General features: G+C 53.6%; 2 protein-coding genes across 7 annotated transcripts in view; one reads left to right on the plus strand and one right to left on the minus strand.

Annotated features, from left to right (window-relative positions):
• The first annotated feature begins 1,405 nt into the window (after window positions 1-1,405).
• SFT2D3 (SFT2 domain containing 3) lies at window positions 1,406-2,497 on the plus strand. The gene has a single exon (XM_058664366.1). It carries the CDS (start codon window positions 1,433-1,435, stop codon window positions 2,153-2,155), a length of 723 nt encoding a protein of 240 aa, XP_058520349.1. The 5' UTR covers window positions 1,406-1,432; the 3' UTR covers window positions 2,156-2,497.
• Window positions 2,498-4,750: 2,253 nt separating this feature from the next.
• WDR33 (WD repeat domain 33) overlaps window positions 4,751-18,237 on the minus strand; it is an 88,041-nt gene continuing 74,554 nt past the window's right edge. The window contains exons 17-22 of one of the 6 annotated variants that reach the window (XM_058664353.1): window positions 15,186-15,294; window positions 12,449-12,887; window positions 7,744-7,907; window positions 7,557-7,646; window positions 6,863-6,970; window positions 4,751-5,507 (exon numbers count right to left, since the gene is read on the minus strand). In XM_058664353.1, coding sequence (XP_058520336.1) covers window positions 5,278-5,507; window positions 6,863-6,970; window positions 7,557-7,646; window positions 7,744-7,907; window positions 12,449-12,887; window positions 15,186-15,294 — 1,140 coding nt within the window. In that variant the 3' untranslated portion in view covers window positions 4,751-5,277. Of the gene's footprint in view, window positions 5,508-6,862; window positions 7,070-7,556; window positions 7,647-7,743; window positions 7,908-12,448; window positions 12,888-15,185; window positions 15,295-18,237 lie in introns of all 6 variants that reach the window. The other 5 variants (XM_058664351.1, XM_004589322.3, XM_058664356.1 and 2 more) reach the window with 5 other exon arrangements.

Raw genomic sequence — 18,237 nt, forward strand, 5'->3', positions numbered from 1 at the left:
AGCATGGACTTGAAACCTGAGAAAGTCCAACCTCATTTGGATTCATCAGTCATGGATGGCCCAAGGCTCACTGGTCAGGAAGTGACTTGACTCCAAGCCGGCTCAGCATGACCCTTTCTGGACCAGTCTCAGGTCACAGAGATGTGAGTCAGGGTTGGGAGCGGAGCCCAAAATAGCGTTCTTGAATGCCTGGCAGGGCCTTCATAGCTCTGGGACCCCGGTAAGAGACAAGGCCTCATCACTCCAGTCTTGTCCTCAGGACCTCCTCCATTCAGGGTGCCCACTCGCAACTGGACAGCTGGAGGAGGGTCAGGCTCACTGATTGCTGTGTGCTGGTGCCTGGTTGGGGGTGAGGGGCAGGGGCTTGAGGGCTGCAGGAAGTGTGCACAGGCGGTCCTGGCTTAGAGGTGCCCTGCCCTGGACCCACCTGCCAACCCTGGATGCCTGCCAATTCCTCCAGCTCCCAACTCCCATTTGACCTGTTTTGAACCCAGCCCCCAACCACCCCACCCCCGCCAGCCCGATGAATGTCAGGAGCCGTCTGTCGCCTAAGCAGGTGGCGCTGCCAGGAATGCACTTGCATGACATGCCTCCCTTCCATGTTGCCTCAGTGAGATCTGCAGTTGAGCAAAAGGGGAGAATTCAGCAGAGCTCAGATCAGCTGAAGGAAGGTGGAACTGACTGCCCAGGGGCAGGGCACGGGACAGAAGCTGAATGCGTCTCAGGAAGCCCAGGCAGCAGAAGTGCCTGGGGTCTGGGAGGGAAGCCTGGGATTCCAGCAACTCAAAATGGTACCAGGTCCACATCACCCAGGTGAGGCCAAGGCCCTCACCACCGCAACACGGTGGCTTTGCCCCTTGGTTTGTTTTGCCCAGCCTCTTGTATCCATGGTGATTGCATGCTAGATTCCTACAGTAACCTTTAGATCATTATAATGGGAGCGGAATTGGAAGTGGGGTAGCTGGGACATGAACCGATACCCATATGGGATGATGGTGCCAGCAGGTAGAGGATTAGCCAGGTAGGCCATGCTGGCCCCCAAGGGACACAAAATCTTACCTGTTCCCCAAACCCTTTGAAATCCTGTTTTATAAAGTTTCCCAGAGTGTACCTGTTGGTGGATGGCGTGCGCCCCGAAGGTTCTGCTCCTACTAAGTGACTGTGGATGGGTCACAGTGACAACCAAATCACACATCGGGTTGTGTTTGCAAAGTACTAGAAAGAATTTATCGGGAGGGGGTAGGTGGGTCACGGAAAGGCTGGGAAGCCAAAAGCCGAGGGCCCGTCCCCGTCCAGCACAGGATCTGGGTGCTGTCAGCAGCTCCAAAACAGGACGCACACTGGCTCCTCAGCAGCACCTCCCTCCGGGACGGGGCAGCGGCCCGGCCGCCAGCAGCGTCCCCACCCCCGACGCGAGGACGGCAGGGGAGGGATGGCCGTTAGGAGGCCCACCCCTTCCGCCTCGCCCGGCCAACCGCCGCCCGTCGCCGAGAGCAGGAAGATGGCGGACCTGCACCGCCAGCTGCAGGAGTACCTGGCGCAGGGGCGTGCGGGCGGCGGGGCGGCCGCCGAGCCCCTGCTGGCCGCGGACGCGGCCGAGGAGCGCGCGGCCACGGGCGGGCCGGCCGAGGCGTGGCTGGGCCGCGCGGGGCTGCGCTGGCCGTGGCCACGGAGCTCGGCCGAGCCGGCTGCAGCTGGCCCGTCGTGCCTGCCCGCCGTGACGCGCGGACAGCGGCTGGCGGCGGGCGGCGGCTGCCTGCTGCTGGCCGCGCTCTGCTTCGGCTTGGCCGCGCTCTACGCGCCCGTGCTGCTGCTGCGCGCTCGCAAGTTCGCGCTGCTGTGGTCGCTGGGCTCGGTGCTGGCGCTGGCGGGCGGCGCGCTGCTGCGGGGCGGCGCGGCGTGCGGCCGCCTGCTGCGGGGCGAGGAGACGCCGTCGCGGCCCTCGCTGCTCTACGGGGCCGCGCTGGGCGCCACGCTGTACGCGGCGCTGGGGCTGCGCAGTACGCTGCTCACGGCGCTGGGCGCCTGCGCGCAGGTGGCCGCGCTGCTCGCCATGCTGCTGGCGGCGCTGCCATGGGGTGGCCTCTCCGCCCTGCGCCTGATGCTCGGCCGCCTGGGCCGCGGCGCCGGCCTGGCCAAGACGCTGCCGGTGTGAGAGCGCGGGCCCAACACTGCAGGACGCACGGGTGTGGAGGGCTCCGGGTCTCGAGGCATCGTGGGCGCGGAGCGGCGTCCGGGACTGAGGCTGGAGCGGCTTGGCTACTACGCCCAGGAGCGCACGATCCTTCTGAAGATCCCCGATTGTGCCACTGAAGACGAGCGCACTGTGACACCGCTGCTGAGAGGAACTTTTTGCATCCACCGTAGTTTTGGACTGAGTTCTTCGAATTAGCGATTTTCCTGATTTTTCTCAGGTTTACCTTCTAAAAACATCCAGCGCCATTTGGCTGTAGCAGCTTTCTGGTTTTGTTTTTGCTATACCTAAGAGTTGGACCGTTGTTATGCAGTGCAAATCCAGAGGGTTTAATCCAGGATTAAACACCACGTTTAGCTTAAACATCGGATTTAAAAATTTAAGACTGCTTACTACAGATTTTTTTTGATTAGGGACATTATAACATGGAAAGTCCGCGTTAGATGACTGAACACAGTGGACCAAAAGAAACATTTTCTATCTCAAGACTGGTTGTGTTGTGTGCTGCCGGTGTGTGGAAATGCCTGGAGCTGGTCTCCACAGAACTGGGCTGGGGAGTCCTGGAGAAATTCCATACTCGTTTCTCCAAGCCCTAATGACCGTTTCCAACTTGGCTGCCCACTTTGCAAATCGTCGTGTGCAGTTCGCCGACTGACCAAGGCGCTCGGAAGCTCAGGCATTCACGATGGCAGTTCCTTGTGGGGAGGCTGCTGCCCAGGATCGTGACACGTGCAGAACACCCCGGGTTTTTGTGCAGTGTGTTTAGTCGCAGGATCCTGCCCAGGGTTCTCACCTCTTGTTATGTGTCACAGCTGCCCGCAAACCACTCAGAGCTTCATGTGCCTGAAGGCCCTAAACAGGGTGTGTTGGTTGATTGCAGTACAGAGCACTACCTACCTCTTCCTCCATCCTCAAAGTGGAAGCTTCTAGATCCCCATCCATGCCATAAGCCTTTCCCCAAGAAGTGATGCCAGGGACAGCAGGGTGCATGCTGGGCTTGCAGCTCTAGGGCGTCCCTTCCCGACTCCCACCCAGTACCCCTTCGGTGGCCCATCACTACTTAGGTCCCCTACCTCAGGGTGGCAAGCACAGTATTTTCCTGGAGTCACTTTTTTTCTTAAAGTTTTGTACCATTAGCTGCTCCTTCTGCCACCCCTTGGGCTCTCTGTCCTAGTTACATTCAAATAGTGTTGAACACATTTGTCTATTGACACTACTCTGTTTCCTAAATCAAGATTTTAATGTTTTTTTTTTTTTTGCAACATTTTTCTCCAAGAAATCAGTTTGAAAATTTATAAAATTCAAAGGACAGTATGTTGGGATGGATTTCAACAGTGACGTTTTGAAATGATATATGCATTTTCTAAGAATTCAACAAATGTAATAACATTTCTTTACAGTGTATTTGTTCTTGTGGATGTGATGTGGCTGTCTGCTGACTGAGGTACTAGCAGGTTTTTAAAGCTAAAACCTAAGCTGTTAACAGAGTTCTGCCCTGGGTCTTTCTCTCCACAAGGCCTCAGTGTGTGCTGCCGGTGGGAACACACAATGAGGAGCCTTTCCTTGTGAAGGAAAATTCAACACTCACTTGGGAGTCTCTGGAGCCGCGGAAATAATAACCAGGGCCATTTTCTTATTTTTCACGTGAATATAGAACCACCTGAGTTTGGACGGACTGGCCTGACTACGTAAACACCGCTTTCCTAAGCCAACCACTGAAACATCCAACCCCACTAAATTTGCCAGGTAAACCAAAGTGGGCAACGGATGTGAGGAAATGTTAGGGTGGGCACAGGTCTTTGTAATAATAAAAGCCATGGAGCTGCTGTGGCATGCAGGATTGAGACCCATCCCAGCTGCTTCACCTCCCATCCAGTTCCCTGCTGATGGCTTGGGAAAGCAGTGGAGGATGGCCCAAGCGCTTGGGCCCCTGTGCCTATAGGGAAACCCAGAGGTAGCCCTGGCTTCAGATCGGGCAGCTGGGGCCACCTGGGAAGTGAACCAGTGGATGGAAGATCTCTGTCCCTCTTTGTAACTGACTTCCAAAATAAAATACATCTTTTAAAAAATTGTTTTAAGGGTTAGTGCATAGAGTATCATGTGGTACCTCAAACTGAGTTTTTAGCTGCCAGACCAAACTGGACGCAACATTACAAAAGCAGTCGGCCATGGTCAAGAACTTGCTGACTTCCTACAAGTTACAACTACCCTCTGTATTCACTGCCAGTATTTCCATATGGCAGCATGGCTGAACTTTGGGAAAAGTGTGTCAGGAGACACATGATGTAATGTGTGGAGTGACTTGCACTTAACAAAAGTAAACATGTCCTCAATTTCTCTGTTAGAAATTGATCTTCTCTCCATCAAAGCAAGCAATTTAAGCCTCAAGTGGTATTACCATGAGGTAACCCCCCACGGGAGTGTGTGTTTTACACAGTCTAACATTCCATCCACATGTCATTGTAACACCGCTCTCCATACAGAGTCTATGGCTTTGAGCCTACTTCAAATCATGTTGGATTGGTTCTAAAGTATTCATCACGCTAACAGAAAAAGTGTGACAGAACCTACGCTTATGGATGAAGGCCACTCGGATGATGCAGGGGTCCTGCCAGGTGTGCCCAGGAATGTTGCCCCCTCAGCTGCTGTGGGAACCAAGAGCTTCCTTAAGGCAAGCACTTCACAACTCACTGCTTTCTGTTAATTCTTGCATAAGTCACATTCTGTATTCATACAAAAACAACTGAATGTTTTTCTCTGACAAACTGTACATATAGAAATAAATTTCCAATTGGACAGGAATTTAAATTCGTGGAGGTGCTCCATGTCTCGACACTAAGGGAAGGAAAAAAAAATTCCAGCTTTTCTCTTCACAAAACGTGAGGGTTTGGGCGATGAGGGCACACAGGACGAGACGGGGTCAGCTGCACATCGGAGCCCGCAGCAGTCTCCTCACCGTGAAGACCTCTTGGGTGGGAGGGGGCTCCTAGCTGCCCAGGGCAGAGCACGGGGCCCCATGGGCGCAGGCTTCCTTCCCGAGTCCGCAAACACTGTCCACTCAGGCTGGGGTCCCGGGCCGGCCTCTACCGACCCCGCCCTCCACCTCTCGAGGAGCCTCGCCTTGGCGGACCAGAGTTCATGCTGCTTCCTCGACCCCAGTTACTGCTACTCCGGACACCTCGAGAAGGGGTGCCACTGCCTGGAGGGCCCCCAAAAGGTTCATCTCTGTGGTATCCATCGTGGTGGTCTCCATCCAAAGAGCTGGAACGCCCGGATTTTGGCACTCTCTGGGAAGGTCCTGGGCCCCCGCGGCCTGAAGGAAGACATGAATTTCCAGTGTGACTCTGTGAACATACTTTCATGATAGCACTCCCCGCCCCACCCCCCCTCCGTGGCTCCTGGCCTGCTCCTAGGCATCACTGAGAGCCATGCTCCCGTGGCTGGGTGACACACCGCACACCGAGACGCATGTGCAGAGCAGACTGTGGAAACACACCCATCCTGCTACCTCTCCAGGGTGCTCTGAGAAGGGTGAGCAGAAAGCTGGGCTCAGGATTGGAGCGAGGACTCTGGGGTGTTTGAGGAGGTTTGAAAAGCAGTGACTTAATCCTGCCAGTAACTGCACAAGCTGTAGCAATGGGAATGGCAAGGAACCCCACGAGGAAACTGCCACATTATGTGGCACTGTGGCTTCCTTTTTGAGTTAGTGAAGTAAAATGTTTCTCAAAAAAAGCAAAAGTATAATTGAAAACTATCGGCATTGGTACTGTGGCATAATGGGTGAAGCAACACCCTCCTCTCAGACGGGCACAGTTCATGTCCCAGCTGCTCTACTTCCCATCCAACTCCCTGTTAACGCGCCTGAGAAAGCAGCAGAAGATGGCCTAAGGCCTTGGCTTCCTGCACTCATGTGGGAGACCAAGATGAAGCTCCTGACTTTGGATCAGCTCTGGCTGTTGTGGCCACTTGGGGAGTGAACCAGAACATGGAAGATCTCTCTCCTGTAACTCTGCCTTTCAAAAACAAGACATGACAAAGCTGCTTTTCTGAATTATTTCTTTCAAGGATAACTTAGTTTCTAACCTAGATCTACAACTGTCCAGGTATTACTAAAATTCTATCCTTTAAAACATTTCTGGGTAGGCATTGTGGCACATCATGTTAAGCTACCATCCGACATGCCCACATCCTATATCTGAATGCCTAGGCTGGAATCCCAGCCTGTCTCCCATTCAGCTTCCTGCTAATGTAGGCCGCAGAAGACGACTCAAGTACTTGGGCAGCTGCCACCCTTGTGGGAGACTCGGATTGCGCTCTGAGCTCCTGGTTCTTGGCTGGTGGATGGAAAAAAAATCTGTGTTCCCTCCATTCTCTCTTTCAAATAAATACAAATAAAACACTTTAAACCTGTGAGGATTTAGAGTTTCTGCTTGTAATTGGCTGCCCCCAGAAACATCAACTCGTGGTGTCTGGAACATGCTAGTGCTGAACAAAGCAGCACAGAACACCCTGGGGCTCCGAGCCAGGTGAGGCCAGCAGGGGGAGCTCATCTCAGACATCAGGGTGCGGGGCTGAATTTCTGCTCACCTTTCCAGGCACCCTGGTGAGGCAGCATGCAGTGGGTAGAGGAGCCCTCCCACGGCACCGTGCCCCCTCGCCTCCCTCTACCTTTGCTTCCTCGGTCTTCAGAAGGGGCGTCCATGTCTCGGTGCTCTGAAGTGCCAGGCCCATCGTGCCAAGGGCGCTTGCGGGGCGGCAGGGATGCCATGTCCATGCCTTGGAGAGAAGAGGAGCGTTCTCTGCTGGCTGGGGAATGACCGTCATGAGGGGGATGATCAGGGCGGGGAGCGTCACGGAAATGTTCATGACCAGGCCCTGCAAGAGGAACCGTGGGAGCATGAAGCAGAGAAGCTGATGGTGCCCTTCCGACAGCGTGAGCCGCAGGTGCAGCCGCTGGCAAGGATTCTGCTGGGAATCTGGGATCGCCAGGGACTTGCCATGACAAAGCCCGGCTCCAAGTCCCATGACACATGCTTACAGAAGAGCCACATCCCACCACCAGCAGACCCTCTGGCTGCGGGAAGAGGCAGGCGGGTTCCAGGGAAGTAGTTCTCTGAGTCTGGTCTTGGGACATTTTAAGGATTGCTGAGATTGGCTAACCAAAATTCTCGCTACTAGTGTTTATCATAGCAAAAAAGTTTGAAATGGGCTAACCTGATTGCCCAAACATGAAACACTGAGCAAGTGTTGTGTCACACACGGCTGCCTGAGGAGCCAGCTGAGGTCTCCAATGTGCGGCTGCCAGGGCTGAGGGACAGGAAGTCCAGCAGTGCCCACCTGTGCCCGCCCTAGGCCCCCTCACCTGGCTCTCGGTTTCCATCCCAGGAGTCCGGCTTGCGTCCTTCAAAGCGCGGGAACTCGTCAGGAGTCGGGAGCAGACCCTTCCTTCCTCCTAGCGATGAGGCAGAGAGCGGGGCGCTTACAGACTGCCAGGGACCCCATGGCTCTCTCCCGCCTCCCCCCCTCCACCCAACTGACCGACCGCTCACCTCGTGGGGTGCCCCGGCCTCGCCCCCGGAGATCCCGGCCTCGAGCTGCTTCTTCAGATACATCAAAACTCTCCTCAGGACCAAAGTCTTCAGGGCCAGGGAAGCTGTCCCTCCCCCTAGGGGGAGCGCGGCCCTCGTGTCTTGGGGGGGCTCCTCGCCGAAAGCTACAGGGAGAAACGACAGAGTCCATGTGAGAGCTGGCCAGGATGCAGCATGCATCAGGATCCTGGCAGCAAGGTACCGATGGGGGAAGACAGGCCACAGGGCTCCGGAGCAATTCTCAAGTGCTCCCGTCACACCAAGGGCTCTCTGTCGTGCGTGCCCACGTCCTCCTCCCCTCCACCACGTGAACCTGGAGCTGACTTCCTTGAACAATCCCAACTTCCACAAGCCAAGCTGCTTGAGGCTCCCAAACTGTGGGAAGAGATTTCAGGCTGTACCCCAAGTGTGGGCTGCAATCTGAGCACTGGCAGCCTTGACTCCCCCCAGCCCAAGTATTTTTCGTGACCAGCTGCATTTTTATGAAGTGCACTTACTACATAAGCAGAGGAGGGGGAAGGCTACAGACATCATGCCTTCCAACTGCACTAGACGCTCGGGAATCCAGCTCTGCTAGCTGCCCCAGCCCACAGCCAGCCTCGACCCTGGGCTGGTCTAAGCAGTGAGAGCTGTCTATGGACGGGCAGCTACCCTCCGGCTGGCCTCTCTGCCAGAGCCCTGTCCTTGTCCAGGCCTCCTGTTCTTTCTTGGGTTCCCAGTTAGTTACTTCGATGCCTGACTCGGACAAAGCCGTGAGGGCCCAGGAGCACCCAGGGATCCTAGCCTTCTGCTGTGTGTGCTGCGGCTTCTCACCGCCCGTCTGCTTACTGCAGACAATACGATGTCTCATCCCAGACACCTCGGGATATTTCTGATAGCAAGGAGGTTCCCCTATGTAACCACAATCTCATTCTCCCTCTTAGGAATACACAGTCCAACTCAAGTGTTCCCAAGTGTCCTGGCACCTGGACTTGTAGAACAGAATCCTGTTATTGTCACATACTATCACTTATGGCCATGTCTCTCTGGTCTCTGGTCACCCCAAGCTGTCGCCCCAGTAGTGCTGTATTCCATGCCCTGGACATGCTGAAGAATCCCACAATTGAGTTTTGGCACCAAGTGCCAGCGTGATGGATCAGTAGCTAAATCCTCGCCTTGTACGCGCTGGGATCCCATGTGGGCACTGGTTTGTGTCCTGGCCACTTCATTTCCCATCCAGCTCCCTGCTGGTGGCTTGGGAAGCAGTTGAGGATGGCCCAAAGCCTTGGGACTATGTATCCACGTGGGAGACCAGGAAGGAGATCCTGGTTCCTAGCTTCGGATCAGCTCAGCTATAGCTGTTGCAGCTACTTGGGGAGTGAACCAGCAGACAGAAGATCTTCCTCTCTGTCTCTCCTTTTCTCCATAAGTCTGCCTGTCCAATAAAAATGAATAAATCTTTAAAAAGTTTTGGTGCCAAGAGCTGCTTAGATGCCAATCTATCTCAAGGTTTGTGACGTAAGGCAGTGCAGCAACCAGGGCTTCCATTGGATAGGTTCATGTTCTGCTTTGTGACCAACACCTGGACTGCACTGAGTGTGCAGCTGCTCCCCCACAGTGTGCCCCCCAGCACAAGCACAGCAAGAGACAGAGAAGGAGGGACAGGAGGAGAGCACTTCCACCTGCTGCTTGCCTTGCAACAGCAGAGGCAGGCTGAAGTCAGGAGCCATGAACTCTATCTGGGTCTCCCATGTGGGTCGCAGGGACACCAACGTTCAGGCCATCTTCTGTTGCCTTCTCAGGAAAGTTAGCAGGAAGCTGGGTCAGAAGCAGAACAGCCAGGACTCAAACTAGCACGCTGTTACGGGATGCTGGCAGGCAGTGGCTTAGGTCGCTGCACCACACAGCAGCCCTTCCCCAGTGGTTTTAAGCATCCTCTGCTGATCCTGACCATGGTAGCCAGGATGCTGACTGCTCATCAAAGAGGTGATTTTTGAATGCTACCCTCCTCCTCCAATTATCACTCGACATGCTGTAAAAGGAGCTCTGCTGTGCTCTACCACTATGTTTTTGTGTCTGTCTTGAGAGCTAGAGACAGAGACACATACACATAGAAATCCTATGCAAATGCCTGTGATGGCCTGAAATGGGCATCACAGCAAAAGCTGTGAGCTAAGAACTCCAGCCAGGTTTTATCTTGTGGGTGGCAGGAACCTCAGTTACTCAAGCCATCACCATTGCCTCCTAGGGTCTGCATTGGCAGGACACCAGAGTCAGGAACCAAACTCAGGCACTGCAGCATGGCACTCTCACACCTTAACCAGTCTCACTCAGTAGGACAAATGTCACTCCCAGCTGCCTTTTCAATAACCTTCTTAGTCCTCAGGTAGTAGGCAGCAAGTGCGGGGCCACTGGCTAAGACAACAAGCAAGAGCAGCAGGGGAGTAGCTAGACAGAGGGGATAGGTGGGCCGCGTGGAGTCTCAGCTGGGAACTGTTTCTCTGGGAAACAGACAATCTAATCTATCCTTAGCAGACAACATTTCCGATAGGACTAAATGTCTGCATTCCCCCCAAAATGTGTATGCTGAAGCCCTAACCCCCAGTGCGATGGTACTTGGAGATGGGGCCCCTGGGAGGTAAACGGGGCCGGCTGAGGTCATGAGGGTGGTACTCTGGTGATGGGATGCGGCTCTTCAAGAGATACCAGAGAGCACCTGCCATCCCCGCACCACATGAGGGTGCAGGAGGAGGAGGCAGGATGCCAGCCAGGGAGATGGCCCCCATCCCTACACTGCCCCATGGGTTGATGACCCAGAACTTGGGGAAAATAACTTATTTCTGCAAGCTCTGTTCCCCATGGGCTGCCACTCAGTCACCTCTACTCATGACTTAGTGCACGACAACTGAGCACCTGCAGCAGGCTGCCTACACAAGGCCTCCACGAGGCTACAGTGGGGAAGGTAACAAGCAATGTGGAAGTGCGCAGGTTTCTAAATGCCAAGCTGGACTAGGAGCTAGGATGTGACCGAAAGCCAGGGCAGGACCTGGGTGCAGCGGGAGCAGGGAATGCAACTGACATCTGGCAAGAGCAAGCCACAAACATCTGGCAGAGAGAAGGCAGAAGGAGCAGGTGTGGTGTGAGCAAGAACAGCACAGAGCTGTGACTGCGTAAACCCAGGCTGTGTCTGTCACTGACCCTGCAATAAGTACAAATCCAGACATGGATTTTGCCCACTGATTTGAGAAAACAATGACAGTTACAGTGGTGCCAAGCTCTTATAGACAAAAAGCTGTCTTGAAGTAAACGCATGTGCATCAACGAGAGGGGCCCTCCCCAGGAGACTGGGAGTGTAGGTATTAATACCACATGCTGCTTTCCTTTGCTGTGGCTATGCAGCCAAGAGTAGGGCAGCCAGGTCATACGGTGGCGCTATGGTTAAACAGTGTGGTATTTATGCAAAGTGGGATACTCTTCGGCTACAGGAAGGAAAAGAAATCCTGCGTTTGCTGTCGTCACTTCGGTCAATGAAGACAAACTAGACAGTGGGAGACAAATACTGTACCTTGTCTCTCGAGTGCAAGTTACAGAAGGAAGCTCCCGAGATGGGGAGAGAGAAAGCGTGGAGCGGGTACGGTGCCAGCAGCAGAGGGTGGCTCTGGCTCCTGGTGACCCACTCCACACAGCAGGGGCTGGAGCAGAGGTGCTCACAGCTGCCCAAGCGAGGAAGGTTCCAAGAGTGCCGAGCGCGCTCACACCGTGGTCTGACCATGCACATGACCTGAAATGCCACACCACATCCTTAAACATGCGCAAGGTTCATACGTGAGTTGAGCAGTTTTTAAAGAGAAAGGAAGAAAAAAGAAAGTCAGGAGCCCTCCACCTTGTTTTCAAAACCTCAGCTAACAGCTGCTCCCTGAGTCCTTGCTGTCTTCCCCTTCCTGGTGATGCTAACAGCTGGCCTGTTCCAACACATCCCCTCAGGACAGGGCGGCCACTCCCTGACCTATCCATCCATCCACCCACCAATTGGCAACAGTGGTTAAGAACATGATGTAGAGACCCAAGGCGGAAGCCTGGCTCCAGCACCCAATACTGCAAGACCTCGGCAAGCCCAGCCCCAGCCCTGCTTCTCCATCCGTCTACTCCCTTTTCCTGTCTCCTACATTCCAGGGGCCAACACCTGGCACAGATTACACACTCGGGTTTCGCCACCAGACTGCTCTGAGAGATTGCTAACACCCATCATCCTCTGCCCTTCACGTCCCAGGCAAGCTAGGTCCCGAGAAAATTCACTCTCAGCTGGCCCCATGAGCCACTTGACAGTCCCCTGGCTTCCAGTCTAGGTCTGTGCCTCCTCTGTACCAAGAATACGGGGGGAGGTGGGGGGGGCATCTGCAGGGAATTTCAAGACACCTTCAGGGCACACTGATCCTCTCAGCTCTTAAACAGGACTACAAAGCAAGCAAAGAGAAGGAGGGTTCTTAACTGCGGAGATACCAAAGAACCATGGGGGCGGTTAGAAAGCATCAAGTGTTCAGAGCCCAGGGGCGAAACCAAGCAAGGAGAGGGCTGCTGTACCCAGCAGTCCTGGCTCCTCCCCAGCACAGCGGGATGGAAGCCTCAGTGGCAGAAGAGGCAGAACCCTCCGGGGAGGCGGAGCAGGCCCGCATGGTCTCTGTCCCACCTTTCTTCTCTGCGCCCTCGAAACCGTGGGTCGTCGGGATCCCGGGGGAATCGCTCGTCGCCAGCTCTGCGGCCTTCCCACGCCCCGGGGGGGCCTCGGGCTGCACTGCGGCCGTCCCCCTCACTGAATTCCCTGGGGTCAGGAGGGAACGGAGGCCCGGGACCCCCTCGCCTCCACTTCTCTTCTTGTGGTACAGGTCCTCCTCGCCCCTCAAATTCTCGCAACCGGTGGCCAAAGCGCTTGTCAGGGTGAAAGTCGTCTGGTCTGCTGAAGTCATCGGGGAAGTCGGGGTGAGGGCCGCGCCTATCAGGGGGACCCCTGCAGTCCTGGCCGCCCCGGAAAGGCCCCCTCTCAGGCCCGTGCTCGGGGCCGCCGCTCTGCTCATGCCGCCTTTCTGCCATCGAGCCCATGTGATGGTTTGGGGGGCCGCGGGAGTCACCTAAAGGAAACAAAGCTGACTTTTACCAGGGCTTCCAGGAAACCTGCCCGTCCAGGTCTGCTCTCAGCATCACCAAACCTCAGAACACATCCTTTCATTCAGAACGTTCTCCCTCCACGGTTCTCAGTGCACTCAGAAGACAGGGCCCAGGGGTGTCACTCAGCGCTTGGGGGGGTGCACACATCGGTGAGGGCAGACTAGGAGCCTCCAACGAGGGGAGTGCAGCCTGCCTTCCCCATCCCTGTCCTTCCGTGTTAACACAAGGGCTCAGCTCTACCCTGCTGCCCAGGGTGGCGGAGAAGGAACAGAGAACAACAACACTACCGGCTGGAAGCCAAGCACCAAGGACTCACCTCTGCACCTGTGACAGCCACGAGCCACTGACAGGGTACCGGGTCGCGTGGCTGCCACCTACAGTGCTCACCTCACTCTGACAGCAAATCTTGACAAATCCCCATCAGCCACAGGGAGCCAGGGACCTCTCTAATAATTGCTGTCCCTCCCACAGGCCAGCTTCAGAACTGCACTGCAGACAGAATGTTTGATTCTGGAACCAAAGTGTTCCCTAGCTCCTGAAAGCATACCTATTTTGTGTCAATATGTTTCTAAGTCAAGCATTGAGAGAAGCAATGGGACGCTTGCTTCTCAACAACTACAGCCCACTTGCCCACCTGGCACCTTCTGCTGCGTTTCCTGTGCCCCTGGACCAGCAGGTGGGCCCCAGCCCTGTATCACAGCCAGCCCTGACTCCTCCCCTCCAACAGCGTCCTCTTGCCCATCTTGTCTTTTTTTTCACCATTTCAGCTCCTCACCATTCAAAACGCATGAAAGGCAAACTCCATGCCATGGGACAGGCCTCCCACCCAGTGCTGTCCATGCCCAGCAAGCCTCTCCAGAGTGGCCGGACCCCTGCACAGACTCCTTCCCGTGGCTTGTCCTTCTCTTCTCTAGGGAAGCCTAGGCCAAGGACTCTTTTTCGGGGTCAGTGCTCCTTGAACTAGTGTAACCTGAGACACAGCAGCCCTGTGAACACCTCCCTCTGAACTTACCTGCTCTGCCTCGACCTGCTTAAAAGGGCCCTGCCCTTCGCAGGAGAGAAGCCCACCATGCTAACTATTGAGGGGCAGCAGCAGCAGCACATCCCAAGTGGGTGGCAGCTGCTTTCTCCCTTCTCCCTGTGGACTTTGGGGGGAGAATGAAAGGAAGAAGAAACAGAAGGAACAAAAGGGAATAGAAAGAAAGGGAGGAGAGGGGGGAGCAGGAAGGAGGCGGAGACAGACAGTGTAGGGAGAGCAGGCAGCCCTCAGACTGAGAGTGCTGGCATCCGCAGGCCCCAGCACCCTGGAGCCTCTCACGGTGTTCTCTGCTTCCCGTGGCCACCTTCTGGCTTCCATCTGCACATCCTGTACACCCACTCCCACGCGAGAAGAGGGCACTAAATGCCAACTCCTCTCTCTTTCACTTCTCTACCTTAGATCATGCACATGAACTCCAGATTGAGCTTTCAGTTTCCAAAGTCCTACAGTTGGAAAGGGTGACAAGGACTTGCCTGATGCAGTGTAGATGAGAAAGCCAACCAGCATCGCACAGTTGCCGCGGGCTCAGCCAGAAAACGGCGCAAGGCTCTGTGAAGTGTGCACCTCACAATCTCATCTCTAACTCCCCCGTGTAGGGGTACAATCTCTAATATGTACTGACTCCATCTCCTAAGGACCCTGGCCCACACTACCACAACCTGCCCCTCTAACTCTCCATCCCACAGCTTCCGTACACACCACTGGGCCCTACAAGGGCCTCTGGTGTACACGTGCTTTAACTCCCGAGACCAGTGCTTATCTATCTAGACAGGCCTGCATCCAAACGCGGCCGATTCTCATCTCAACCACACAGTGGTGGGTATGTGACTCTTCTTTTCAAACAAGGCAGAATTCAGTATGTCAACTGGCAGGAGAAAGGACTGATAAACACTTCAGCTCTGCAGGATGATAAACACACAGACTAGCAGTCAAAGAGCATGGAGTGACATTCACTCCCAAGCAACAGACAAGGCCAGCCTGCAGGGCAGGCTACAGCCACATGTGTCCTGCTGCTTCCCCGGTGTCTGCCAAGGGCAGCTTACCTGCTGGGGCCAGCACAGTGGCCCATCTGAACCGATCGTGACCTAAAATGCCTGCTCCCTAATGTGTCCCAGTGGTTCAAAGGACTCTTCTATCAAAGAGTTACAGAGAAAACTATTCCCTGTAAAATGCCCATGGAGCTGACAGACACCACCTCTTCCTCAGCCCAGCAGACACTCACCTTTGTTAGGGCCAGGTCCAGGTCCAGGGTTCAGAGGGGGAATGCGGCCTTGTGCTCCCTGCTGCCCTAGGCCTGGGATCAAGGGTGGGGGGCCTGCGCTCTGGCCGTCCTGAAAAGATAGAGTGAAAGTCCAGTGTGAAACAGGCTGTGCTTCATCAACAGCAACTGCAGTACGTGACAAAACAAGAACACCAGGCTGGCTCTGGTGGGAAACACACCCCAATGACAGCACAGCACAAAGCAGCACCTTGTCCCTCACACCTGCTGACCACACGCTCTATCTAGAGCTAGCTCTACTTGCAATGTGAGGCAAGAACGTCAATGCAAAGTCGGGCACCGTGGCCCAGTGGAGGAACTTCTGGCTACAGGAAGGTCCACCAATCTGCCCAGACAACTTGGTGGTCCAGCCCAGGACCCCCTGATGGAGACAGAAGTCAGTCAGGGAAGGTCTTGAAAAGGGGGAACAGGCAAAATGAGAACAGGGTCCCATTTTGCTAGAAGGTTCTACAGACCTCTCTGCTTGGGAGGGTCCTCTTTCCCAGGCATTCCACTGCTCAGACCCATTTAAGTCATGCTGGGGACTGCAGGAGCCAACCTGTTTCTCTAATCCTTTCATCTCGTCGCTCAGCGGCCCTGACTTAGCCCTAGCTCTACCAGTCTATATTTTTATCTCGCTATGTCTATCTAAATAGTGATTCCCTGCAGTCCAATGACCTTGGATCAGGGTTCTTGACAAACAAGTAAATAAATCAACCAAGTCATCAAAAACCACAACTAGTGAGCAGGTATTGCAGTGCAGGTTAAACTGGCACTTGGGGGCCCAGAGCATGGCCTAGCGGCTAAAGTCCTCGCCTTGAACGCCCCGGGATCCCATATGGGCGCCGGTTCTAATCCCGGCAGCTCCACTTCCCTTTCAGCTACCTGCTTGTGGCCTGGGAAAGCAATCCAGGACGGCCCAAAGATTTGGACCCTGCACCCGTGTGGTAGACCTGGAAGAAGTTCCTGGCTCCTGGCTTCAGATCGGCACAGCACCGGCCGTTGCGGCTCACTTGGGGAGTGAATCATCGGACGGAAGATCTTCCTCTCTGTCTCTCCTCCTCTCTGTATATCTGACTTTCCAATAAAAAAACAAAAACAAAAACAAAAAAACAAAACTGGCATTTGGACAACTGCCTCCATACTGAAGAGCCTGAGCTCGAGTCTCATCTCCTCTTCCAATGCAGCCTGCTAATCCACCTGGAAGGCAGCAGATGACGGGCCAACTGCTTGGATCCCTGTCACCAACATGGGCCACACAGATGCAGTTCCCAATTCCCAGCCTCAGCCTGGACTGGATCTATTGCAGGTACTTGGGGAATAAACCAGTAGATGGAAGACCTCTTCCTTTCTTTTTTCTCTTTCTCCTTCTCTGCCCCCTAACTCACATCACTCTGTCTTTCAAAGATAGATATATATATAAACTTTTAAAAGTACATGTAACCTCTATGATGGACTATGTCAGTCAGTGGATTCTTCAACGACCTCATCGTGCTTGGAGTGGCGAGATTGGCAGCAATCCATAACTGGTGAACTATCAAAACCACTTGAGCAAGGATCTCAGAGCATGCCCCACATCCGGGACTTGGGGTGGGTGGGAAACTGGGTGGGGCTTCTCCCTCAATATCCCCCTTTACCTCAGATACAAGAAGGAAACAATATGGAAATAATAGTCTTACTCCTTCCCTATAGCCCTTGAACCTTTTTTTCCCTAATTAACTATGTAAAGATTGTAAAAAATATAATAAAAAAATCAAATTAGGGAAAAAAAAAACATTTACACTAAACAGTAAAAAAAAAAAAAAAAAAAAAGTACATGTAACGACATTTCCTCCTTTCAGAGTTTCAAAAGCATAATTAGCAAGATTTCTTTCCTTTCCCAAACTGGCCTTGATGGGAGGTATGACAGCCACTCTACTGAGTCATTCATTTGATGGCAGTAACTTCTATACCACTTTGGTGCCTGCCCTGTCCACTCAGTAATGTTCTACCAATACCTTCCACGCTGTTTTTTCAGTACCTGGAATCAAATTACTAAGGTAAACCAATGAAAGCAACTGTTCTTTAAAACTGGCCTGGCCAAAGTACAGGAAGTAAGGGATTATCTTACTTAAAAAATGAACATTAAGTTTCCAATGGGCAACTTCTGAGATTTAAAATACCCTATGAGATATTAAGTTTTCAGCCTTCTTTTAGCAATATTTCTACAAGGTGATTGATTAAAAAAATGAATTTTTTATGCTTTTCCTCTGTATTTGAGAAGGTACAATGTAGATTCTTACTGAATGACTCCCAAAACTCAGGCCTACCCTCTTGATTCTGGCACGTTTATATTTTCAAATGACATATCCTGACTCAGAACCATAGCAAAGGGTGTCAGGTTCGACATTAGTGCTTAGGTGGTCTTTTGTGGCTCACTCCTGACCAACCGCATTCTCCTTGTCTCAGCCACGAGTTGGGAGGAATAAGCTACAAAACATGGCTAACAAAAACCAAGTCCTTGGAGACTGGCAAAGCAGCGCGAGTTAAGCTACTGCTCGTACGCCCATATTCCATGTTGGGCGGCCGGCTGCAGTCCTAGTTGCCCTGCTTCTGTCTAGCTTTCTGATGATGTGCTTGAGAAGGTAGTGAAAAACTGCCCAAGTTCCTGGCCCCTAGCTTCAGGTCTGCTTTTGTTGCAGACGTTTGGGGAGTGAATCAGGACAGAAGATCGATCGATCTCTCTCTCTCTCTCTCTCTCTCTCTCTCTCTCTCTCTCTGTCACATGACCTTTTCACACTCTTTCAAAAACCAAAATACAAAACCCAAGGCCCTGAAAACAGATGAAGGAACTTTCTACAGAAATACACCTCCCTGCAAACACTCTTCTGTGTGAGCTGAGAACAGTTTGAACACAATTTCATCTGCAAGGCCAGCAGTGTAGAATGCTTGATTCTGGTTCACGGAAATGAAAACAGAGAGGAGCACAGCCTGCAGTGCACCCATGCGAGCTAAGCGCCCCTCACTAACTCTAAAT

Source organism: Ochotona princeps, chromosome 5 (assembly GCF_030435755.1).
Source record: "Ochotona princeps isolate mOchPri1 chromosome 5, mOchPri1.hap1, whole genome shotgun sequence".
NCBI lineage: Eukaryota > Metazoa > Chordata > Mammalia > Lagomorpha > Ochotonidae > Ochotona > Ochotona princeps.